The sequence below is a fragment of the Cyrtonyx montezumae genome, unplaced genomic scaffold (assembly GCF_038088225.1).
Source record: "Cyrtonyx montezumae isolate F1298 unplaced genomic scaffold, pur_monq_1.0 scaffold_24, whole genome shotgun sequence".
In the NCBI taxonomy this organism is placed as follows: Eukaryota; Metazoa; Chordata; class Aves; order Galliformes; family Odontophoridae; genus Cyrtonyx; species Cyrtonyx montezumae.
Genome location: NW_027071981.1, coordinates 1603917 through 1629894, shown reverse-complemented (window position 1 = coordinate 1629894; position 25978 = coordinate 1603917). Strand labels below are relative to the sequence as shown.

General features: G+C 45.4%; 1 protein-coding gene across 1 annotated transcript in view; it reads right to left on the bottom strand.

Annotated features, from left to right (window-relative positions):
* The window catches only part of PAPOLG (poly(A) polymerase gamma), a 70338-nt gene extending 47903 nt beyond the window's left edge, over positions 1–22435 (bottom strand). The window contains exon 1 of the mRNA XM_065739358.1: positions 22341–22435. Coding sequence (XP_065595430.1) covers positions 22341–22435 — 95 coding nt within the window. The remainder of the gene's footprint in view (positions 1–22340) is intronic.
* Positions 22436–25978: the final 3543 nt, after the last annotated feature.

The following is a 25978-nucleotide window of genomic DNA, read 5'->3' as shown; positions in this document are numbered from 1 at the left end:
TCCCATTTCCTGTATTTTTACAGCTTCATTATATTGTTGCTCTGTAGGGATGTGTGCTGTGTTTTAGGGCTAATATATACATTTCCCTCCCTTTCTCCTGTTTCTTTATTTTTCACTTCTTTCCCTTCAGCAGCTCCAGATGTTACTCTTTGCTATTCACCACTTTCCCATTTTTCTGTGGTAATGCTTTCAGCAGAACAGCTGATGCTGACTTCTTATCTGCCATTGTTCTGCTTTGGCACTGACATCCAAAGGTAGGTGAGAGAGATTTCATTTCTTGACCATTATTTGAGATTCTAAGTTGAGTAGGTTTCACTGCCTTGGTTAAAACTCTGGGCATGAACTGAAGATTCTCTTTTACAGTCAAAGGAAAAAAAGTTCAGACACTGCAGGATTTGGATATACTGTTCAGGCTCAAAAAATACACCAAATAGGAAGAACAGAGATACTAGTATTGAATTTAGCACACCAGTGGTATGTGGGCTTAACTTTACAGTATGTCAGTCTTATTATCCTCCTGCACTTTTCAGTAATGGTCATGTTACTGCTCTTTTGATATTACTGATGGAAGAGCTTCAGATTTAGTCAGATGTGACTTTGACTTCTGCTAGTGTTTCCTCTAGATTAGATTAGAGATTAGGTTTGTCATCTTTTTTATTATCCCTTGTTTCTTCTCCTATCTCTATATATTTGAGTCTACTGACTGCTGTCCTCAATTTGATTTCAAATCTACTGCATTCAGTAACAGATAAATCTGTGGTTGATTCCATGTGGTCTAAGCAGTTTCTCCCTTTCAGTCAATGATTGCCCAGAACATTCTGGGATGTGCAAACTTGTATATTCCAGAATGCTCAAGCCTTTTTTTTTTTCATCCACTTGGATGGTGATGGGAAAAAAAGAAAAATAAAACAAAACAAAACAACAAAAAAGAATGTGTTAGATCTGTGATTAATTGAATATTTTTGTCAGTTCCTTATAAGGTTTCTGAATCATCTTCCTGAATCTTTGGCTTAAACCTTTTGCTTATATTGGAGAAAGGCATTTTCTATGTCAGTAACATTCTGATATCTATATCTGATTATTCATTTCTACAGACCAACTTTCCAAAACCTGATTTTTCATAAAGGGTATTTTTAAAAACAGGTAAGAATGACCTGCTTGAGTAATGTTTGTCTCTGGCTTTTGTTGCTTGCATTTGCAGATGTAAAGTATGGCTTTGGATTGTAGGTACTAGATATTAGGATGCAAGGATGTGTATTTATAGGATTGGTATGTATCACATTAAAACTTGAACTCACATAAGCTATGACTTAACATGGTACCTGAAACATCCAGATAACCTTAAGCAATGGCCCAATTCTCATTTAATCCTTATTAAAATTGCACTAGTCAGTTTAAGAAGTAGAAACAGCAGCATGTAACTCATGACAGATTTCATAAATAGAATAATTTATAATTAAAATAATGCAGAATTTTAATTAGAGCAGTACCCAGATACCCTTTTGGTCGCTATGTATTAATACTAAATACTTACATAAAATCCCACTTACATATCCCACAAAAGTTTGAATGAAATTGAACATTTAAGGAAATTGTGATTTCTAATCGACTACAGCATAAAATAGGCAGACTTGTCAAGTAAGCTTTTGTTTTGTTAGTTATCTTATCTCTAAAATGTTTATTTAAGATGGTGTTGTTTAAATACGTGAGGGAGCAGAAAAATTTGAACTTAGTAGTGGTTTTTTTTTTTTGTTTTCCCCAAATAGTTAAATGGATATAAACCTTTGTGGAGTACAAATACTGTTGCAAAAGTGCACTGCTTCCATGCTGCTCATTCTGTTCTTTTAGGAGCAGCTGAAAGAGTCATGCCGTCTCTTAACACAGCAACAGAGGGGCCAGTTTCTGGCTCCTTCTCTGTTGGCCAAGGAAGCACTTGCACATCTTGCAGTGGCACCAGGAAGAGCTGGGAGGCACATAGGCTTCAGCTCTCACCCTCTTCACACAAAAGCAGACAGCTTATCTCTATCAGTACAATGTGAGATGCAGAGATAGTCTGAGACAGCCAGTATGGCTTCACCAAGGGCAAAAATCATGCCTGACCAATCTGGTGAACTTCTATGATGGAGTCATGGCACTGGTGAACCAAGGAAAGGCAACTGATTTCATCTACCTGGACCTTGCAAAGCCTTTGACATGGTCCCTCACCATATCCTTATCTCTAAAATGGAAAGTTATGGATTTAAAGGTTGGACTGGCTAGAAGGTTGCAGACAGAGGGTTGTGGTCAATGGCTATATGTCCGTGTGGAGGTTGGTGATGAATGGTTTCCCCCAGTAGTCTGCCTTGGGACTCTTTAACAAATAATAAAGATTATCAACAACATAGACTGTGGGATTGAGTGCACCCTCAGCAAGTATGTTGATAATGCCAAGCTGAGGGGTGCAGTTTACAGAACAGAATGAAGTGATGCCATCCACAGGGACCAGAACAAGCTCAAAAGGTGGGCCCATGAGAACCTAATGAGGTTCAATGAGATCAAGTGCAAGGTGTTGCACCTGGGCTGGGGAAATCATGGATATATATACAGACCAGCAGAAGAACTCCTTGAAAGTCACCCTGTTGAGAAGGACATGGGGCTTGTGGCAGATGAAATGCTTCACTTGCAGCCCAGAAGGCCAACTTCATCCTGGTCTGCACCAAAAGAAGAGTAGTCAGCAGGGAGAGGCTGCTGTCTCCTTCTGCTCTTCCTTTCTAGGGGCCCCATCTGCAGTAGTGCAGCGAGGCCTGGGGCTGCCAGCACAGGAAAGAAGTGGAACTACTGGAACGGGTCCAGAGGAGGCCATGAGCAGAATCACAGGGCTGGAGCACCTCTCCTATGAGGACTGTGTAAGAAGCCTGTAGTTTTAGAAATTACCAGATCTCCATGAGTCACTTTTCAATAGAGATGACCAGAATGGGTGGATGTATGCTTAACTATCTAGCTCCCTCTGTTTCACAACCTATCACAATCCATCCAGGTAGTCTTGCATTCTTCTATATCATAAAATTGTTGTATTTCACTCAGATCTCTACTTCGAACAGAGTTCAAAGCAACTGTACTCAATGCAATTGCTCATTTGTAAAATGAACGTTTTTCTATCCCACAACTAAAGCTCAGTATGTCAGAAAGAAATGTCAGAAAGTTACTTCTCTTGCACTTTGGAAAGGCTACCTCTTTTCTTGGGCAGGAAACAAAAGCTTATGGTTTTGTTTCCTGAAAAAGAGAGCGTATTTCTTGGAACCTCATCTCTATAAATAGCTCTTCTGTAGAGCACATAAAATGCACTGAATTTCTAAGTCTAATTTGAGCCACGAAGGAAGTTTTTGCAGACCACGTTTGCATCACTGCTTAATGTTCTTCACTCCACAATGTATCAGTAGAGAAGATGCACGTTTGTAATTGTGGCATGGTTGTGCATCCTCATGTTTGCTGTCTTTACACCGGGACTCAGGTTGTATTTCTATACCTGGGTTCAGAAAAGAATTTTAACTTTCTAGGTACATGCCTCTGCTGAAGTTATGGTAAAGATGGAATAAAATGCTGTGTTGTGACTGAGTTGTAAATACCACTGCATAGGAAAGACCAGGATAAAGGGAGGAATATCCTAGCTGATGTGTGCAGCAGCATCCTGGGGTAGAGAGAAATGACCATGCTTCTTTCAGCTTTTGGGGCTCGCTGCCTTCAGGTATTTTCTGTCATAACCCATCTTCAGAAATCCTTCTTGGTTTTCAGCCTCTTCTGAAGTCTCCATTGTCTGCAGATTAACTAATCCCTGTGAAGTTCTTATCTGCATTTTAGAAAAGCCTGCAGGGTAGTGAACCATCGTTGAAATTCTGGACAATCTGGAGTTGAGGAAAGCTGCAATCATGACTTTGCAATCCAGTTTTGAGAAATTCCATTCACTTCTGCTACTGAACTGAATCCAGTAAGCATAAATGACATATAAGCAGTGCAGAAAAGATGCTCCAAGAATGTACATTTTTGTTATTCTTTTAAAAATAGATCATTTAGCTGAGATTTTTAAAGTACTTATACCACTGTGGGGGCCATACCAGTTTTTTGTTTTTTTTTGGCGGGTGGGAAATGCTCACCACAGATCTGATTCTTACCTCAGAATAAAAGTGATTCTCTTATCACTACTGAATTTTTTTTTTACTTGCTGTTTCCAAACTTTATGTAACATGGACTGATTGTACCAAACTAGTCATCAATATCTTCATTACCAACTGATCAGTCTCTTGTGGATGCCACAAGAGCAACGGGTCCTGTTCTATACTGTAAAGGAAGAACAGGGTCTTGGATGTTGATTTATGGAAGGGTTGAAGGCGAGAGAGAACCCTTCCGAACATGTGGCTATGAGTGGACCTGGTGATGGCTCAAGTAGGAGAACTGAGAGTGCTGAGGCTATAAGGCAAGAGATGAGAATGAACTAGAAACCAAGAACAAAGCACTTGACAATGTAATGAAATAGTGGTGGACGTTAGGGGAATCTAAAGCACAGATATATATATATATATCGATGCTTGTCTGAAAATGAGCCAGCAGTGTGCCCAGGTGGCCAAGAAGGCCAATGGCATCCTGTCTTGTATGAGAAATAGTGTTGCCAGCAGGAGCAAGGAAGTGATCATCCCTCGGTACTCAGCCTTGGTGAGGTTGCACCTCGAGTACTGTGTTAGTTGTGGGCCCCTCACTACAAGAGAGACACTGAGGCCCTGGAGTGTGTCCAGAGAAGGGCACTGAAGCTGGTGAGGGGTCTGGGGCACAGATTCGGTGTGCTGTGTTAGAAATGAATGTGAGAAATCAATCAGAAAACTGTTGTACTTGCAGAGTACAAGTACAGAGTAAAAATTAGAGAATTGTTACAATCCTAGGTAACTCTAAGTGGAGAATTAGGCATGTTACAATAGAGAGAAAATAGAGGGAAGAAACTTCTCACTTTTCTTGATGGAGATGTCCATATGAACAACCTTGCAAAGTTTTTGTATCAGTCTGCAACGAATCTTTCATCTGAATGAGTCCTTATATCTCCAGGAGGGCACCAATGACATGGAGTTCACTGTTAGAAAGAAACGACACAACTGACTATTTGGGGATATTAGCACCTGATTCTAAAGTGAAAATATGCAGGTAATAGAAATATGTTAGCAGTGCACACATCCCACGTGAGCTGAGTTACTTCTGACTGTTGATCAATCTCTGTCTTACCTGCCCTGCCTGGAAGGGAAGTGAATATAGCTGGTATCACATGGTCCCTCCAGCAACTTGTTGTGAGCATATTTTCTTCTTTTATTTCTGTTATTATTATTGCCACTGGTAGCAGGTGCCTGTAAAGTGTTTACCTAACAGAGTAGTAGCTCTTCAGGTAAGGTTATAAGCAAACTGAAGCCTGTATCCTCTGTGGCTACAAAGCAGCAGCATGAATGATCATTATATATTAGCCAAAACTCTGGCCTACTGTCTCTGCTATAGGCAGAAACTTAAGTTTCTTTAACTTTTGTAGGTGGTTGTTGTCAAAGGATTTGACTGGAAAGAGGGAGGTGGATCCCTGCTGTTCTTCTTTTCTACTAACTCAACTCCTAGCAGTTTCTAAAAGTAGCACTGAAGTCAGTCCAGGTCCCTCAACTTCTCCCAAGGGAGGATGTGAAAAGAGGTGAGAGTGTCTACCACAAATACATAATTTTCTTTTCACTTCATTGGTCTCTCTCCATTTGACTTGGCAGATGTGCTGAGAAGAAGTGGTGTGCAAATCAATCCTAAGGCAATCAATGACACGGCAGCTGGCCAAAGCTGAACACCAATACACTGATAGTCTCCAAATCAATTCACATGCTGCTCTTGCTCCAGTTACTTGCCATTTCAGAAGACGAGAGGGATGGGGAAGTGAGAAGAAAATTACAAAAAAAAAAAAAAAAAGATTCTGGGAGCTTTCTAAATAGACCACTTAGTCACAAGCCTTCCCCTCTTATACACATATTTAGAGTAGATGATAAGGTTACAATACAATGTCTTGTTTGGTGGCTTAGATGCTGCTCAAAAAGCACAGAGCAGAGCCTTGGCAAATGACTGGCAAATTATGTGGAAGAGACAGCAGGGCTGCATCCTCACTGTTCCATGCCTCATGCATTAGGTATTTAAACTAGCTGAGCATTGCTGTTTGGATGTGTACAAGCTTAAATAATCACATAAGGCACTGAGCTGTGGGGAGCCGTGCCTCCTAATTCCTGAACACTCCTTAAGGTGAATGGTTTTTGTTTTGCTTTAATAAGCCAGAAGTTGTGCATGTCGAAAGTGCCTTTTGTACAAAGATCTCAATTTACTTGGCAAACTTCCATGAACTGAGTCTCCCTGCTTTGCTGTCAAAGATTGAGGTATTGTTATCTCCATTAAGAACAAGTGAGCCAAAAATAAATGCTTAGTCTCTTTGTATTGCTGCTGCTTCCTTTTCTTCCTTTCTTCAGATGGATAGCAGCCCTTAATTTAGAGCACAAATTGCTGGGGCCAGAGATGGCTCTGGCCCCAAGAGAAGAGGCAGGGCATCTCATCCCTATGCCAATATCAGGACTTCTTCCTTTTTCTTCTCCTGGCTGTGACCCAGTTCAGTGTAGTCCTTGGGGATTCTCTTATCTGTGCCACAGTTGCCATGGTCGCTAGAGAAACAGCCAGCAAATAATTTAAGCATAGGACCACCCAGCATCTGCTTCTCCCAGCACTTCACTGACATGACTGTGCCTTTTGCCAGAGTCTCTTGCACAGGAGCACAGATACGTATGCACAGAGGATAATCCAGAAGTGAGCCTTGTCTTGTGCAAGGGCAGCTGTGAATTGCATCCTTTGACTGCATGAATAGTACATAGCAATCTTAAAATAATAATGATAAAAATGAAATAGGCCAAGTGAATTGCTCAAAGCAGTCCAGAAAGACCGTGGCAGACTTGAGAAAATGATATCATATACTCTGGCTCATACTCTTTCTTCTTGCAATAGCACCAGTGCTGTGCAATTAAATATATTCAGAGAGGACCATTGCAGGACTGTGTGGTTGCCCTCTTACTGTTTAGGGCACCATGTGGCCTTATGTGGTGTAGGAGCTATGGTCCTCATAGACTAAAAACTAATAACAGCATGCTCAGAACAGGTACAGAAATGTCAATAAAGAAGAACTAGCATTCATCTATTAATTTTAAGGAACGTTAGTGTACTTGTCTCTATTTTCAGTAGTGTTATTCAATCGTAACAGAAGGTATTGTCCACTGCATTAGGAACACAGTGGATCACAAGCAATTTGTGGTAGAAATTGCCTTTTTGCTCAGCACAGAGAGGCCCTATTCCCAACTGTCAGCAAAAGTTCCTGTGCCTGTCCCATCCACTGCTGCTCCAAGACAGAGCTGGCAGATGGAGCCAAGCAGGTGACTTCATGGCAGGCCCTTGTGGAGAGCTATTGCCAGCTACCAAGTGTTTGCCTGAATGCAACAAGAGAGGTCCAGGAAGAACGAAATATCCGAAGTCGCATAAACACAATGACTTTTTATTTACTTATTTTTATTTTTTCCTGCTCTTGTAAAGAAAGGTGTCTTTATAGAAGTTTTAAAAGAATACCAGATAATCTGTTTGCGAGAGTTATGGAATTGCATTGTTGGTTTTTGTTGTTGTTGGGTTGTGTATATTTGTTTTTGTTTGTTTTTTAATTAATATCTGGTCTTCTTCAATATGCCCTTCAAATTTCTGAGCAGCAAGTATTGTAGGGAGACAGTACCTGGAATTGGTAGACTGTGCTTAGAAGCAGGCTGTCTTTGCAGGCCATGCCTGTTGGGGACTACAGAAAAGCTTTGCCAAACTCCTAATACTGTAATTGTGCAACACATAAGAGCAGGGCCAGGACAGGTGTTGAAGGTGGGAAACAAAGTAATGCTTTACTGTTCTGGCTCTTGTGGTGATGCTTTTCAGCTGTAACATGTCTCCAATCTGTGACAGGTGGATTTCACCTACTCAGCATGAATACTAGCTGGATTGTGCAAAGGACTGGAGATGGGCTGTTGAGATTTCAGAGCCATCCATGACTGCTTTGCATGAAAGAATCCTGGCTACAGAGATTGTCTCTGCACAGGGCTGGTGACCAGAACCTGCTTTCTGGAGCTGAGAAAGTACTCATAGGAGCCCCGGCAGCTGCAGGTCGCTGCAGGACAGCCCTTGTAAGTGAGAGGCTCCTGTAGGTGCTACATCCAACCTACAGAAACGTGGCTGTACATTTCTGTACCTGCATAGTGGCCTTCAAGATATCACTGGGAAGGGAGGCAAGGTAAAAACGGAGACGGAAAAAGGGTTGGGAGAAGCCTGCTCGACTTGCAAGACTCTGCTCTGACTTGGCCTGTACTTTCCCTGGGAGCCAGCTGTCCAGCGCTCCCAGGACGCGTTTGCAGCTCCTGGGTTCTCGTTGTTTTGCCTTCAGGGCCTCCCAGACTAAATTGCCACACTTCCTTATTCTCGATCATTCTGAGCAGCATGGAAATGCAGCGTCGCTTAACCCAGATGAGCAATAAGGGCTGGGCAAAACTGTACATTTTCGTCCACAAGAAGACTTGCGCCACGCAAAGAAATAAGACTACACTTGACACAACCCCTGACAATTTCTCTCTAGTAAGCCTGTATAACTTGTCACGGAGCTTTCCCTGCAAGCAGCCCGGCTTCGGAGCCGCTCGGCCTCCGACAGTGCCGTGGCCGGCAGTGCCGCGCCGCGGCCGCACGGGGGCGCCGCTCGACAGCGGACCGCGCCTCCGGACAAAGGCAGGCGGCGGCGGGGCCGCGGGACGGCCCGGGACGAGCGGGGCTCTGCGGAGGGCACGGCGGCGTGCGGCCCTCGGGCGGGACCCGTGCCGCTGCCGGGCCGGGCCGGGCCGGGCCGTGACGTGACGTGACATCTGTCGTGCTTTCATTCCCCATTTTATTCCAGCCGATGTGTAAAAGAGCCGCGGCGATGCTTGGGCATTATCCCACAGCACATGAAGTCAGACGCAAAGCCGTCGATCAGCTCCTTCCTTTTTTTTTTTTTTTTTTTCTATTTTTTTTTCTTTTCTTTTCCTCCTTTTTCCCTTTTTTTAATGGTCCGGAAAAAAAAAGTTTCCGCGTGTGGTCCCTGGCTCTTCGTGCTCTTCTTCCCCTCGCGATCTCGCTCTTGTTGGCTGTATGGGCTGAAGTCCCCTGGGTGGCAGCCTGAGCTACTCATTCATCATCATAACAACCATTTAGTGTAAAATTAACAACAACTTAACTACTACAGCAATAAACACGGTCCTGCATTACCACGGATTGATGAGGATTACTTAGCTACAGTCAGCTGGGGCACAGACGGGCGGGAAGAAAGGCTGCCAAATCAATAGCTTTCCTAAAGTTTAAAACGAAACCTCCCCTCGTCGGTAGAGCTGGTGCTCGGGGCTGGCTGGGCTGGGAGGAGGGAGAGGAAAGGAGAGGAATTTCCCACCCGCCCCGGAAAGTTGGCACTTCGTATTTACTTTGTGGAAAGAAAAGTACAAAGTCTATTTTTCAGCGCGTATATCCGTTCACACACCTGATTTCTTCGGCTCGTCTTGAAAAAGGTCTGATTGGTTGATTGCCTAAATGTGTTTTCTCTTTAAATCCCTCACCGTTTAAATACACCGCTTAACCTTCTAAGAGGCGAAAGCGAAGCCCCTAAACGAGCTGACAATCGATCCCAAAACAACATTGCATGAGAAAGAGAAGGGCTATAAGGCAAATCGGTTCAGACTCGAACTAATACAATTGCTTTGGTATCCGCCTCTCGTTTCCCATGTAAACTCAGAAACGCTCATCACAAGAAACAAAGGACAAGGGGAAAACATTTAAGTACACCTAGAGCTGCATCCAAACAAAAGAAGAAAGACTAAACAAGCCCAAGGTTTTCCATTTCTCCCTGAGCCAAGTAATCCCTTTGATTACATCTAATACCTGCCAAAACCCAGATGGTATGCCCACCCATCTCACAGTGTGATAATGCCACATTGTGAAATCTATCCATTAATATTAATTGTCAGCAAGAGAATCTGTCTGAACTACTAAAGCTCGAGGTTGCCTTGAGAAAGCAGAGCATGATTTAGCAGGGATTTTAAGATGATTCTTATTCTTTCTATTCTCTATCTTACATACCTAGAATGTTAAACAACAGCCTTAGAATGTGATTCGGGTTTCTGTGGATGTCTGCTTCTCACAATCCCCATCTTAAACCACTGTGTATTTGGGGTGTCCACTTGCTGACAAAGATATTACCTTAAATTGCTGTGAGTGTCCAGGTTCCCTGCAGGTACACTGTACATCACTGACCAAACTCCGACTCCCTGCTCAAGAAAGATAAGCCTTACCAGGTCCTTGCAAATTCTTTCTTTCCATCACTTCCCAAAAATCATTTCAATAACAAATTTGACAATCCTTGAGAATTATTTGGGAAATATTTCAGAAATTTTTCTTTGTTAAATATATTACACACATTGCAAACTCAGAGGCTGAATATGGGGTGGGCGGGGGGGGGAAAGAAAGATTTAAAAAGGTGATAGTGTAGCAGTAGAGCTGTCCTTTTTAAGTTTAGAGGAACTGCCATTGAGGTTGAGGCAAAAAGGTTCCTGTATCCTCTGAAAAGGAGAGAAAGAGAAGTGTGAGTAAGAGAAGGCAAAATGAATTTTTATCACCATATATCACAATGGCTCTCATTGGTTCATTTCAAGCCCTGTATTCAGAATAATAGAGGTCATTATTTGTTGTCACACCTGTCTCTTACTGTTCATCTCTAGACCTAAAAAGACTTGACAATGGCCTTGCTCATGGGACAAAGTAACCATAGGATGCTGTTCTGGCCCGGGTGCAGCCCTGCTGCTGGGGAAGGTTCTGGCCTCAGACAGCTTAGTGTACCCAGGAGGCAGTGAGAGGTTTGTTGTGTGCTCATGGCCCGTCTCACCTGTATCACTGATCTTACCTGCGTTAGAGATGAGCTCTAAATGTTGAACCCGAATGAAAGTGTTATAAACATGTATGCTTTGACCCCCTAGCCAACTCCTTTGCTACTGATCTCAAGCAGAGATGTTGTATGTACCAGGGGCTCAGTGTAACCTGGTAGTTCTGGGTTAAAGTAAGAAACGTATATAAACAAGACAATGCTGAGGCCTGGAAATTTGGGTTCCAAAGTCTGCTATTCCCTCCTTTTGCATCTGGCTATTCTGCAGCATGTTAGGTAATGAGGCCCTGAAATGGGAGCAGTCTGACATATAAATATATGCATACGTAAAATATGCACACAGTGTCAGATGTTCACATCAGCATAGGCGTGCATGAGGGCACGCTTCTTCCTTTGTCACGTATTTTTCCCCACCAAAACTCGATGTGCCTCGTTCGTCTCCTTGGAGCATCACGTGGAGTTCCCAGGACCCTGCCAGAAGAGCTTTTTTGCTATTGCTGATATTCGTGTTCCCCTCTTGGAAAAGTACAAGCAACACGTACCTAATACTACCCAGAAAGCACATTAGCATTGGCCCTGCAGAATGCCTGGAAACCTGTGTTGCTTTCCCAAAAGCTCCCACCCCCCAACGCCAGCTCCTCAGTCTCAAGCAGGCAGCGTGGGCCTGCTGCACGGTACTTTCACATTCTCTCTGTTAACAGCTGAAAGACACCAGAAAGAAAGAGATGTGAAATACGAAGTGGAACAAAGAACCCTTCTCCTACCGCCACTGGAGCTGATGGCACAAGTCCTGCTGTCTTCAGCAACACTAGTGCTGTTAAGAACAGGTCTGTGCTAAAGTCTCTGCAGTGTCTGCATCTCTTGCAGAATTCTCTTGGCTTGCAGTGTGTGTGCACATGCACGGTGAGGGGAAATGCACAGTTTTTTTGGCAGTTGAAAGTTTAATCAAAAGGCCACTTTTCCTGCCTGTTATTTTTGGGCCCGGCCTCCCGAGAGTCAGCCCAATGACATTTCATGCTGCTTCTAATCAATTTTATACCAGGAAACAGTGTGGGAGCTGACTAACAGAGAGCTGGGGGGGATGAAACCCAGCACTGGGAGCAGAGCTGGAAAAATATGTTGGGGATTTTGGGGCATAAACAAATGTTTCCTAATCTGGACTGCAACTCTGTTAGGCATGTACCAACAAGTAAATGGAGCTGAAAACTAGCAGGTTCAACTACAGCGTAACCTGTAAATCCACGTCTTGACAGACATGTTGTGGTATGCAGAGGAATAGTCTCCGGGAAATAAGGTAACACAGGAATTAGATCACAGAATAAAACAGTGTGATTATTGCTTTGGTTTTTTTTTGCTTTGTATAGCCAAAGGAAGTAAATAGTGGCTTGTACTCGTTATTTCCTGTATGTCTGTTTAGATCCGGCTTGATTTTTTGAAGCTCATAGCCCTGGATTTTCAAGACATGGTCCTTCTCTCCTAGCCAGTTTTTCTTTCATATCCTTTCCTTCCTGTGACTGTCTCTTCCATGGTTGGACTGGAACAGCTATGTACAGATATGTCACTCCTTGGGGCTCTGTTCCTTGCTCCGCACACCTCACAGAGAACCACATGGGAACCACACACAAGAAGGGGAACAACTAAGAGTACAGGGGTCAGAGCTGGAGCAGGACTTCTCAGCAGCACTGGCAAGACTGAATTTTGCTGCCTCAGCCCTGAGATCTTGGGACCAGGCTTGATGACCCTGCAGCTGTCAGGTTGGAAGGTGGAGAAAGACTGCTGCTGTCAGAAGGGAGCTGCTTTTTGAATCCAGGCTGCTGCAGCCACCCCGAGCACTCGCTCTGTGGCAGCAACAGCAGCAACAATCTGGGGCCTGGGGGATTTGCCAGACCCTGACAGTGCTTTTGTAGCCTGCCACTGGCCCTGTCCCTAGATATACAGGAATCTATTTATTTGAAAGTCCTTTAAAATATTGAGAGGATTCTGCTGGAAATATACACCTTGGCGTTCTCAATCTGCAGTGTGCCTTTGGAAGTGTGGAACTTCCCTTTAGGGGAATTTCTAGTACATTTGCAGACAAAAAATGCAAAGAGCACAGCCCCATGGGTCATTCACACTTCCTTTTCAAGTAGGTTAACTCGATGTAGTTCTCAATAGAATCTGCAGCCCTGTGATCTAATGAAGCACCAGTAAAACAACACCATACAGTTTCCATCACACATGGTTGGGATTTCCTGTGTCCAAGGCTGGTGCTTCTTAGCAAGCAGCTCTTAGTTTCTGAAGACAGGTTTCCTTGGTGCAAGTGGAACCAGTAGGGAGGATTACTGCCTGTATCAGCAGTGATATGTGGGATGCTGAACTCATTTCGGGGTTAGTGAGTTAACCTACTGAAGAGTTAATAGTGAGCAGTTTGGGATGGTGTTCACCGTGCTGCATCTACTTTGAAAATTAACTCTTTAATCTATCAGGGAAGAGGCAATATATTAAGGTGTTATTTATTTTGGTGTACAGATGCTACTGTAAGGACACAGAGTGTGAAGGATTTTTTCATCATTGCATCCCACTTTGGAGGGCAGGCCCTAAGTGACGTTAGTAGGAGAGTCCTGGTGATTTTTTTTACTTGAATTGGAGAGCAAAGCTGGGATAAAGCATCATGTTCAAGCATTTCAGCTGCTCCCGTGCCAAGCTTAACCCCCATCAGCAGTTAAATCTAACAGTGTGGTTCTGTAGCTGATCTACATCAGCGCTGCACTGGTTTGCTCCCTTCTCCACCCTGCAGCTGTGGGCTCTTGTTGCTTGCCACTTGTGGTGCTCAGCTCTCCCTTCAGTTACTCACTCCATCTTGTTGAACACTCTGAACACTGTCACAGCGAGAGGTGTCCATTTTTTTTGTTGGCTTTTTGAGGTCTTCAAGGGGGCAGTGCCAAAGGAGGCATGGAGGCATCTTGTGGGCATGGGTGTGATTGCAGGGAATGGAAGAGCTGCTGAGCAGATCACCCTGCCCCAAATAGCACTCCCCTCTCTGCCTTGCCAGCACTGGCAGGTGCCACGTGAGTTATGCTGCTCTTAGCACTAGTCCGAGTCAAAAAAATCCTGAAATATTAAAACTGTCTGAGAAGAAAAGGGGCCTCTGAGATACTGGAAATCCCGTTAGATGGCACTGCTCTGTTTTCTGGGCTGTCCAGATGATAGGTTATTGATGATGCTGAAGCTCAGAATTACACAATGGCTGTTGTGTTCAGGGCCCTCAGACTGAAACAGATTTCTTTTCGTATTCACATGTATTTTACGCCTAAATGAAACGAGACTTCAGTTTTATACATTCTGTTTTTATAAGTGTTCATGAAAAATGTGACAAGATGTCCACTAAGGTCACAAATGCAAGCATAAATGCTGCAATTTAACATTAGTAGTTAGCAAACAAGATACCCTCGAGGTAGGGAAGGCTGATAAAAAGAGGGCAGCAATGTATTATTTGAGGTCTGTGGACATAATTTAGGCTTCGCAACAAGGTCAGAGTGATTTAATTCTCTCTACAAAGGTCAGTCTGAGGCTTGGCTGTACTAACCTCTGTGCTCCCCATCTGTCTGCACTCCAAGCCAGACACTTTCAATAGGTGATTGTGCGTTCATGACTGGTTACAAACAAATTGAAATGATCTCCAGGTCTGAGCCTCCTGAAATGTTTACTTGGAGCGATCCCTTCCTGGGAGTAACTCTTACCTATGCAACGTTACACATGGCTGCTAAGATCAATGGATATTTGTGATTTCCTAATGCTGCAAGTGCTGGTGAGTATTTGGCTTCATAAACACACCTAGTAGAGTCACAAACTGATGATGCAGGTTTATTCTACGGCCCTTGAAATATGACTCTTTTCAGCACTGGTAAAAGTACGGTAGAGTTAAGTAAAAGGGGAAGAAAAAACCCCTGCAGTATCCACTTTCTCCAAAATGAGGAAAAATGAAGAAACTGGTGTATGTGGACATCTTTTTTTAATGGTCCAAGTCTTTTAAATCTTTTTCTCCCTAAACAGGGAATTCTTTAAAAATAATTGACAGGATAAAATAAATACGCAGCATTCTGATGTCTTTCAGTCAATTTCTTGCTTCTTTTTTCACTTCATGCTAAACATTTCTGAATTCTCTTTTTACTTTAACTAGGAAACTGGTTTACTAATCTGAATGCAACAACTCGAGGAAATGAGGCCAGTGAACTCTTTGAGCTCGCAATAAATATTTAGCTCACTGATACAGCCACATAAAGTAAACAGCACTTGCTTTCATGAAAAAAAGCCTGTAAGTTCAGTGGAAGATACATTGCATTTGGAAAAGAGTACTCGTGACTGGGACTAGAATGAGGTTATGAATTGATACTACTTTCATTTTAGGTGACAGGTGTTATTATTAATTGATAAATCATATAAGATGCTGTGGAGTGATCAAATGTGCTACGCTAAAAACCTAACAGGAGCAGTCCCTCACAGTGCTCTTTCTCTCTGGGGAAATGTAAGCCTTCGTTAGGTACAATGCTTCCATTCACCAGGTTTCAGTAATTGTTTTACAGTCACGTGATATACAGGCATTTTCAAAAATGTCTCGTCCAAAAAGGGGAATCTGTTTCTCAAGAAACAAAACTCAAATCAAGAATACCAAGGTTAGAACAGAACCACAGGACACCTCACCCTCTGTTGTCTGCCTGCTCTACAGTTGGCCAAGCAGAGGGAACTGCAAGGACAAGAGTGCAGGTTGGGAGGTAATTTTAAGTCATGTGTTCAAATTTCTGCCTGTATCCATTAGTTTAGTAACACTCTGGTAACTGAATTCCAATCTCACAAGCTTTTTTTCCAAGTTCAAGCTCAGCTATTGCTCTTGTGTGTGATGTGTGCTGGGGAATCATGGATAGCATCTGGTTCTCAAGGCTGTCCCAGTGGCTCTGTTCTGCTCTGTTTCAAAGCAGATGAAGACAAGGAAAGAATCTCTACAGAGATTAAAGAGAGGTTTAGGAAAGTGATAGGTGCAGAGCCCTAGGTTTAGAACATTCGATGCCTGACCCCACACATCCATGCATGTACACAGCCACGCATGAGCATCTCTTTCTGACAGCGCCTGCTCACTGCCTCTGTGCTCACTGCAGGGCTTTGGAGTAACTTGGCTTTTGGAAAATGCTTGGAGATCCCTGGGAGTGACATGATGAGTGCCAGGGAATCCCTGAGAGTGACACGAGGAGTCACTGCCTCTGTGGATCCTGGCTCCTGTGGCTGAAGGACCAGGTGTGTGAACTTCATTGAGTGGGTATGTTTAGAGTAATTACCATTTGTGGTATTGTTGTCTAGCTACAGGAGTATTAAGGTATTCATTACACAGGCTGTCTGCTGTAAAATGCTTTGTGGGCAAGCTTTTATTGCTCAGGAATGGTGCCAGATGGACAGTCCTGTGGAGCAAAGTCCTCATGCTGTCTGCAGAACAGCCATGGCACGGGCAGTGGCACAGTACATTTTCCTCCTCTGTCTCTCTCTACCCAGCCTGGTCTCAGGAGGAAGAGAACCTATGCCTCCTCAGAGAGAGCAGCATCGGGGCCACCCGTTGGAGGAGTGGCTTTGGAGATGTGGTAGCTGACACACCTCCTCAGACCTTTTCCCAGGGGCAGTTTGGGATCAGGCTCTTGGCAGCCTCAAGCTTCTGTTTTCCCGCAGGTGGCGGCAATTGTTTCGAGCAGTTGCTGCACAAAGCGAGCATTACATACATTTCTGACTCCAGCACCTACGGTTGTAATGAACCCTTTAGAGCCAATTCTAACTCTCCCTTCAGTTATGTGTGCATGAGGAGATGGGGTGGCAGTGAGGAGCTGGCAATATCCGCCCTTGTGTAAATACCGCGTCCATTCACGCAGAAGAAAATACCTGTTGCGTGTGGTTACCTAATGATAGTCCTGCTGTTTTGTTTGCATCTCCCTTGCAGTACCATACCATGCTTATCAGATGCATCTATATTTGGACTGTTTTGTAAAATAGATGCACTTTCATACACACTTTCCACCCTCTCTGGCTCTTCCGATTCCTGAAGGAGTGAAGCCAGGACAGGATGAAAAAGCAGCACCAATAGCTGAGCCACCCAGCAGCCACCAGAAGCAGAACCCACCTGCCCAAAGCAGGGACAGGGCCTTGGCCCCACCAGCAGCCAGCACTGCTGAAATGCATTGCTGCTGGAGGAAAGGAGCCCTGCCCACCCTCCCCACCACACCTTGGGGTGTGGGATCACGCGTGTCAGACTGCACCTGGCTCTGATACCTGCTGTCAGACAAAGCTGTCATGTATTTGAGACAAAACCACATGGCTTTAGGGAAGCAGTGAGGTATCTAAATCGTTTCCTTTATAAAATCTCCAACGTTTCTGTTCTCAGGCTGCAGATTCGTGACCTGGAAGAGGTCCTGTCATTCCTGTGACACAAGAACACACTCGCGAGCTTCTAAAACCAAAATAACTCACTTAGTTCCTACCTTTACCTGATTAAAAATAACTAGATAAAAAAAATATGTAATTTCCCGTTTGTACTAGGAAATTAAGCTACCTTCCCCCACTCTAACTCCTCCTGGAGGTGTTTTAATACCCAGGAAAAAGCCTCTCTAAGTTTTAGAATGGGCAAACTCCACAAGGGAGAGCAGCAGCAGTGGTTTCCTACATAACAGTGCCCCACTGCAGCAGCTTCTTGGCTCGGGCATTTTGCTTACTTCCACACAGTGGAACTGGGAAAAAAACAAACAAAAAATGAAGAAGAAGAAGAAAATGAAAACCTGTGAGTCTCACAGAACTGTATGTTTTTCTCAGCACAGCAATTAGTCCTGCCATATGGCTTGGCCTCATGGTGCTCTCATACGGAGCTGGTTTAAGGGTTCAGACTCGCCTCTTCCCTGAACGTGCATTTCACCTTTTAAACCTTTTGCCACAGAACTAGACAGCTAATTTTGATCATGCACACGTAGCATTGCTTCTTCTGTGAGACACGACATACTTTGTCAAGCCACTACGTTCAATTTTCCATCACAGTATTTCGTTTGTACCAGCGATGGAGGACAAGGGATTTAAATCCTAATGCTACAGCGGGCCATGGATATGAGGTGCAAGACACTCAGCCCACACTGTGCTGCAGCTATTGCATGGAGCTTGCACACTCTGCATGTAACAGCTTCCTGATCCCGGCCCTAAAGGGAGCACGATGGAAATCAAAATGTGGGGGATGCAGTGCCACCATATTTCCCTTTCCTTCTTCCCTTACATTTACACTCCAGTCGAGTTTCAAACGAGCAGAAAATCTGCCCATGGTACTCCTGTCTGGAACAGTGCTTTTAACAAATCAGTCTTTCAGAGTAGGAAGTGTCAGATGTTGGGCAGAGGAGGACAGTTTATGCTTTGCAAAATTGCCATGTGAAACGTACTCCTTGAGTGGGGTGGACCTATAACAGCTCCCGTTTCCCTCCCTTGTGCTCCTGTGAAACCCGGTTCCAGTCGAGACCTTCCCATTCACATCCTCCACTTGCTCCACCCCAACTGCCTGGTTCAAAGTGCTCTGTGTGCTCCCAGGAGGCTCTCCCTTCCTCTCTGTAGCTGTAGGGAGCAGTGTTTGGGTTGGTTAGCTGAGCAAAAACTGGAATAAACAGGTTACAAAAGTCAGGGCTCCCAGCTGTACAAAGCTGAATGATAGCAAAGAAATAACTCCAGCTAAGTATGAAGAAACAAGCTGTTATTTTGTTCTCTCACTGTGCAGTGAGCCCTGCCACGGGGAGCAGCAGTGTTGGCAGGGAGGGCTGCCAGGGCCATGCCTTCCCCTGGGGTGGGCAGAGGACTCCCAGCCCCTGGAGCTGGGATGGTGATGCATGCATGGGGTGCACTGCATCACAAGCACTGAGACGATATGCCTTAGTGCTGGCGAACCCCAATACCAGCGGAGGTGATCCCACCCTCCTCCTCTCCTCCCGTGCAGAGCAGAGGAGGGTGTGCAGGCTGCTCTGTGGTCCATGGGTGTCTCGTGGCAGGCACACACAGACCTCAGGCTGGCTGTCCGACTGGGGATGCTTCAGCAGTGTCACTTGGGAAGATGGATCAGGCCTGTCTGAAATTAAAAAGGACACCCCGCTTAATGGGGAAAAAAAAAAGTCGCGTGGCACTTCTGCAGATGGTTAAAGGAAGCAGTGATTAACAACGTGGACAAAGTCCTGACCTAAGGTACAGCAAACTGTGCCTTTCATACAGCCAGAGGTTTATAGCATTCTGGAGTATTGCTGATATTGCTATTAAAAAAAAAAAGTGAGAAAATACATGCAGTTACTTTCTGTCACCCCCCCCACCCCCCCCCGAGCAGATGGCAATTCATAGCTCAAATTGTTTTTTAAACCATTCCACCTTTTATTGATAAGTACAATATGCTTTTAAACAGCAACCCACACTTGGGCATTTCTGCAGAGATGACATGGCTGCTCAGGTTGCTTGGAAAGAAAAGAGCTTATCAATTCTGTTGTGTCACAAGGGTGAGTGTTTTTCAGTTACTTCTCACATTGTAGAAAACAGTAAAAAAAAAATAAAGCCCTCCTACTTCTGGTTTCAAATGATTTCTCATTTGGAACACAAGCAACACAGCACAGTCACTCCTACTGCATTTGCAATCGTTTCTACTGGCTGATCTCAATAGGAGAAAAAACACGTCTTAAAGCCACGAATATTCTTTATATTTTAAATGAGCAGTGGTGTGTGTAAATTGCCATTGGGAAAAGCAAGGAAATATTCAGCAGCTCTATTTGGGGGGAGCTTTGGCACTTTAGAATAAGAACTGTTGGTAATGGAAAATCCTCAGCACCAGTAGTTACATCCGCTAAGGTACAGGAGTGCAGAAATAAGGAAGGAAGGGAGATTTTTTTATTATTAATTGACACTCATTTTTAGCTGGCGTGTGGTGGCAGGTCCTGCAAACAAACCGTAGGCTGCACCAAACACAGATTAGACCTGAAAGTTTTGGAAATGTTCTAAATCTTTGTAACGCCGCAGATAGGAAATGTAATGGTAAACTGATAAATTGAGCATACGTATTTTTTCAGCATAATTCACAGTTTCTTCCTATTATTTTTTACTACCCACGGAGATAAAGCCAAACAAATTCCTCAAAAGAGAAATGTATTTCCAGATACCGTTTCCCATGAAGTAATATCTCTCTGTTATATATACACGCTGCCAAATATCAATCTGGACCTTTTCTACTCTGCATCTACAGCCGGTGCTGCCGGCTCTGCAGATGCTGCAGAAGCCGAGTGCGTGCAGGAAACTCTGTACAGTAATTACAGCGTCATTCTCATTTTGCATCGTCTGTTATATAATCTCAAGCCTGGTGCGAGATGAGAACACGCGGCCACGCTGCAATTCTTGGGAAGCAAAAAGCAAACCGCGGCTTGCGGGCGAACGTCCCGGCAATTCAGGGACCCACGCGGAGATGGGAAAGGAGAGCACGGACGCGGCCGCTGTCCGCGGGACCAACCCCAGCGCGGCCGCTGCTGCGAAGGGAACGGGGGGGGGAGCGCCTCGGCGGGGCCGTGGGGCCGCGTGGGGCCGCGTGGGGCCGTGGGTGGCGGTGCTGGGGCTCTGGGGGAGAGGCGGCTCCGGGGACGGGTGCAGCGGCAAAGCGAAGGGGGGAAGGAAAGGAAGCGCAAAGTGCTGAGCGGCGATTGATCGCGGGAGCCTCTTATTTCCACGCGGAGAAACGCGCCCGAGAGAGCCGGCTGTCGGTGCCGGCGTTTGGAGGGAGCCGGTCCTCCCGGGCCGTTGTCTTATGGTTTATAAATTGCTGCTGAGGGATGGGAGGGAGGGAGGGGAGAATCTTCGGAGGTGAAGGAAATAGCAAATCACAAGCTTCTATGTAGATTTATGATTTCATAAGAGGCTCAATCGTTTCCATATATTGAAATGTGCTGTCCTTCCTGTGACTGCCCAGCCCTCGGGGGGAGCGAGCCGCTCGATTTCTACTTGATCAATGCTGCCTGTGAAGCAAGGAGGAGGAGAAAGGGGGGGGGGACCAGGCTGGCACCAGATGGAGCAGGGTCTAGGGAAAGGTCAAGGTTAGCTCAGGCTGCTATTGAATCGGTTGCAGCCTCACAGATAGATCTCTGCCTCGGAGGCACCCACTGGGGCTTCTCAGAATCAAATTTAATAGAAAAGGCAATCACAGAATGAAATCGTTTTATCTGAATGCTAAAATTGTTATTAAGCTACATTAGAGAGATACCAGGCACGTGATTGCCAAAAAAAGGAAGCATGCCTAGCAGTTTGCGACTGAAATAAAAGCTGGGAGCACGTCGATGCCATCAGCAGCGAGTATGGCAGGTAACAGGAGAGCAGGGCAGGGAGAGATGGGCGTGTACAGTGATCAGAATAACACATTCAGGTGTATGTCCATATCTGTACGCAATTCTTTGTGCATCTATGTGTGTCTAGGAGGGGACAAGTTGGTACGGGTGCTGGCAGCAGCACCCCACTCTTCCCAAGCCCGACGGGGGCTGTGCTCCTCAGTGAGTGGAGATGCCCGGAGCTGGCAGAGGCTGCAGGCATGCACCAAGTTGGGCACTGCCTCGAGGAGGGGTTTGCTGGCCTTTTTCGTGGCTCTGCCTGCAGCCACGAGCTCCCGTTGCTCTGCAGCACCAGGAATTTGCCTCTCGATTGTAAGTCCTCGTGGAGACGTTGTGTGAGGCCTCTCTTCTTCCTTGTGTCATGCAAAACTCTTTCTGCAAAGAAATGTCACCGGGTGCATATGCATGCCCACATCCAGCACGAGCGTGGTGAGAGTGCACACGCGTGTGCTTGGAGCAGAGATGCTGTCAGCTGGCTTTCAGAGATCAAAGTGAACTCTTCCCAATTACCATCTCCTACACATTAATGATTTTTTTTTTAACCTACAGCACAGACACATCTTAAAGAAGGGTTTAGTCTTGTAAAATAAATGCTGGCTACACTAGATTAAACACAATGACTGCACTCCAAGGGTTAGTAAATTTAGAATTAACAGATCATCCCAGCTTGATACAGCTACTGCGGATGATTTAATATGCAGTGTAAGCAGGTTGACAGTCAGCTCACAGATGCAGATAAGATCAAACAGTCCCTCGATTCAATAGATTGAATGGTTGCACTGAGTGTCTGGAAGGTGGGTGACAGTGTGCGTGTGGCAGGGTGAAGAAGGGCCTTGGTTCCCGGCTGCTGCGTGGTGCACTGGCTTTGCTGTTCTAGCAGTCAGCCTTTTCCGGCGATCAAACCTGGAGTTATCATGAAAAAAAAAAAGGAAAAAGTCTCAAGTCTAGTTCAGGAAAGTTACTTGAAATTTTCAGTCATGACAAACTCTGAACAGTGGTCCTCGTTGCAGCATCCAGTCTGCGGTTCTGACTCCTTCTCCGTCGCCGCCCGCTCCATCTCACGCAGACGAGGGTCTGCCCACAGCCCTCGTCCATCCCCCCGCCCCATCTCCTTCCCCGCGAGGCCCGGCTCCGGGGCAGGAGCGGTCTCAGCCCGCCCTGGTTCCGCGGCAGGGAGCGCTGGCGATCGCGGAGGGACGGAGACTACAGCATCCGCGGCTTACGTTTTCCGTCTCATTCTCCTATTTAATCAGGAACTTGGCACGCTTTTGCGCGGAAGCAGGTGAGCAACGAGGTGACAGGGAGGGCTTGAAGCGTTTTTATTAGTTAAAGCATCAGCGCCATAGCCCCGCGGTACCCTGCGCGGGAGAGACGCGGCGCTCCTCCGGGACGATGGCGAGGAGTGCGAGGCACGGGCACGCGAAGATCGGGAACGGCGGCGGAGCGAGGGGCAGGAGAGTGGGGCCGCTGATACTGGGGGGGGAGGGGAACAGGGGGGGGGAGGGGAAGGGGGGGGGAGGGGAGGCGATGTCCCCCGCGGAGCCGCTCTGCGGGAGTCCCGAGGCGGAACCAGCGAAACCAGTGATCTGGCGACTATTTGCATATTTATGGAGCCTCCCGCCGCTCTCCCTGATTACTTCACAGGCAGAAAAGGTGACAGAAAATTATATAACCCCCCCCCCCCCAAAAAAAAAAAATAAAGGAGGTGGGGGGAGTGGGGAAAGACTCGTGCACGGTGATTCTGAGACGAGAGGGACTCTCGTAAAGCCCTGGGCAGGAAATCTGTTTACTGAACCGTTTTTTGGGAAGCGGAGTTATCAGTTTCTTGAAGATCAAAGGGTGAAGGTGACGCGAGGTCCGCGAGTCGGTGTAAACTGCTTGAGAGACGCAGGGATCGTTGCAGGGGAAAACAATTAGTCTCGTCATAGTCACCGAGAACTCTCATCTAAGGAGGAGACAATCCTGGGAGAATGGGAAAGGCATTCAATAAACACTTGAGAAGTACAGTGTCACGATACGTGTATTTTTAGTCTCACTCACAAGCGACGCGCTAATGCGCAGTTCGGCTCTGAATATAAAAGCTAATTAGGTCTCAATAGAGAAGAGTTTCATGTTTATTAGCTCTAAGTACAGCGGCTGCCTGAGACGCCTCGGCTCCCAGGCACTTCTGACCTTTCTCGCAGGAGCGGTCGCAGCTGTGTGCCCATGCTATGCATCGGACACCCAACGCTGGGCAGCGGCAGACTGCATTACCAGGAGCTCTGTCCCCTCGTCCCAGGAACATATTGCTGTGCTGAGGAGTGGGCACAGGGCACCACGGCGGTGGGTGCGTAGAGAGCCGAGACTGCAGTGCACTACCATCGCTGGGGTGCTGAGGAGTGCGTGATCACAGCAGACTGCAGTGCAAACTTCTCTCTGGCACAGGTAGAGAACAGTCTGTACACCTGTGTTTCCCTTGCTGTTAACCCACAGCAACAACCACTGCAACGAGCGATGCGTTTCAGCACGCGGTCTATGGGTCTCTTTGTGCTTACATTTGTTTCTCTATAGGTATGCAGAAACTTCACGCTTCACAAAAGTGAAGTAGAAATTATGAATACATTAATTTCGGGATGGTAATATCAAACATTGCGCATATTTCTGATTTATGTATTTAATTTCCCTTGCTTTTTTTTTTCTCACTGCCGGGAAATAGTTGCTCGCCAAAGAATAGCATTAGCACAATAACTCCCAGCATTCAGACTTAATGCACATCAGCTTTCTGTGTCACACTGCACCATATACTTGCATGTTTTTCTAATTGAGTGAAATCTTATTCATACTGGCAGTGGAAGGCATTCTTTTCACTGCAGTCAGAATTCATACCGTACTGTAAAAATTATACGTGCTGACAATAACAAATGGTGGCAAAACTCTCCAAACTGCTCAAAGAAGTGTGCTTGTATCATGCTTTATTCACCATCACTCTCGCTATGCCTCAGCACAGCATCTTTCTGTGCAGCTTTGGGCTACATAATAATACATCACTTTGACTACAGAGAGTTGCATTAAAATATTTCAATTAAGTTGAAATCTTGCACGCAGAGTTGCACGGTGTAAGTGTGGCAAAGAGAAAACCCCACAGCAAAGCTGTTTTTATTTTTAAATGCAGAAGATCTCTGCTATCTCGACGATTAATTCTGCATTTTCCATCCACATGGATCCTCACACAAACGGTGCCACGTTCTACACAGCATGTGTATTTCTTCTTTGCTGAAACTAAAGGCTAAAACAGAAATGCAAAATTAATATCGAGAACCATGATGTGAAATTTCAGTCAAATGCACTGTCAGTGACTGAAGGCTGAAGTTCAAACGAAGCTTTCGGTACCTGAGCCCAAGCAGATTCCTCTGGCAGGGCTACACTGAGCAGTGCTAGAGAATAAAATCCCTTCCACCCAAGTCGAACGTGCTAGGGAGTGTGCTAATGGACTGAATCCTCATCTTGTGTAACAAAACCAATTTCTCAGAGGAAATAAGTGGTTTTCATTATTATTACTATTTTTATTTATTTATTTTCATCGCTGGCATTTGTATTGGGTGACAGCTTTATGAATTAGTTCTGTTATCCTAGCATTCTTATTTAATTTGGTGGAGGTGTAGTTGGATTTATTTTCCAAGACAAAATGTTTGCAATTCCCCCTCTTCCTGACTGCCACATCCACAGTGCATCTTTCCAAATTTCCCGTTAAGGATGCTGAGAGCTTCAACCCCTTGGGTCTCTTCTTTCAGGGAAGCATGAAAAGCTTATCCTTATGATCCTGAGAGAAGGCTGATCTTAAATAACTATTGTTTAAAAAGACCGGTGCTGCCCCACGTATTTCATTTGGTTAGGAGCAGGCCAACTACACAGCCTGCCTGTACTTTCTTGCTGATTAGCAGGCACTTTGAAGTGACTGCGTGCCATTGCTTTTAAACCTTGGGATGCACTCCTAACTTGTAGGAGTGGTACTTTCATACATAAATAGAGAACAGTGGTTGCAGTGCAGTGCCTGTCACGTACCAGAGAAATAATTCCAGCTGCACTGAACTGGAACCAGGAAACAGATTTCTTGCTGGCATGCCTCGATGCCAGGCACTGGTGACTGCTGTCTGTTCTTAAAGTTGCAGGCCAAGAACTGCAAACAGCCACACTCACAGCTTTTCTGCTTCGAGTCTCACCAGGAGTTTGCTGGGAGCTTGGCTCAGCCTTTTTCACCCGTGCAGCACGCTCATCTTCCCTGAGCTGCACGTCTTCTGTGCCAGCAGGTTCTGCCTGCCTGGGGCTTGAGCTGGACGCGATTTCTGTCCTTGGGCTAGCTAGGGTTCTCGACAAACCTAGCAACTAAAGTCTGAAAACTGATTAGAAAGACACTTGGGTCAATAGCATAAGCTCAAAGACAGCGACCTGCTTAGGTAAATGGGTGATCTGGCATCTCAGCAGCGTCTCAAAGCATTCATGCTTTGCAAACATCTACAAGGTTGGCAGGGAAACGTTTCGGGGTCTGACTCCACCAGAGCAACCTGTTCGTGGCCTGTGGCTCACCTTTCTGGCTTTGGGCTTGTCAGCATTTTCTGCTAGG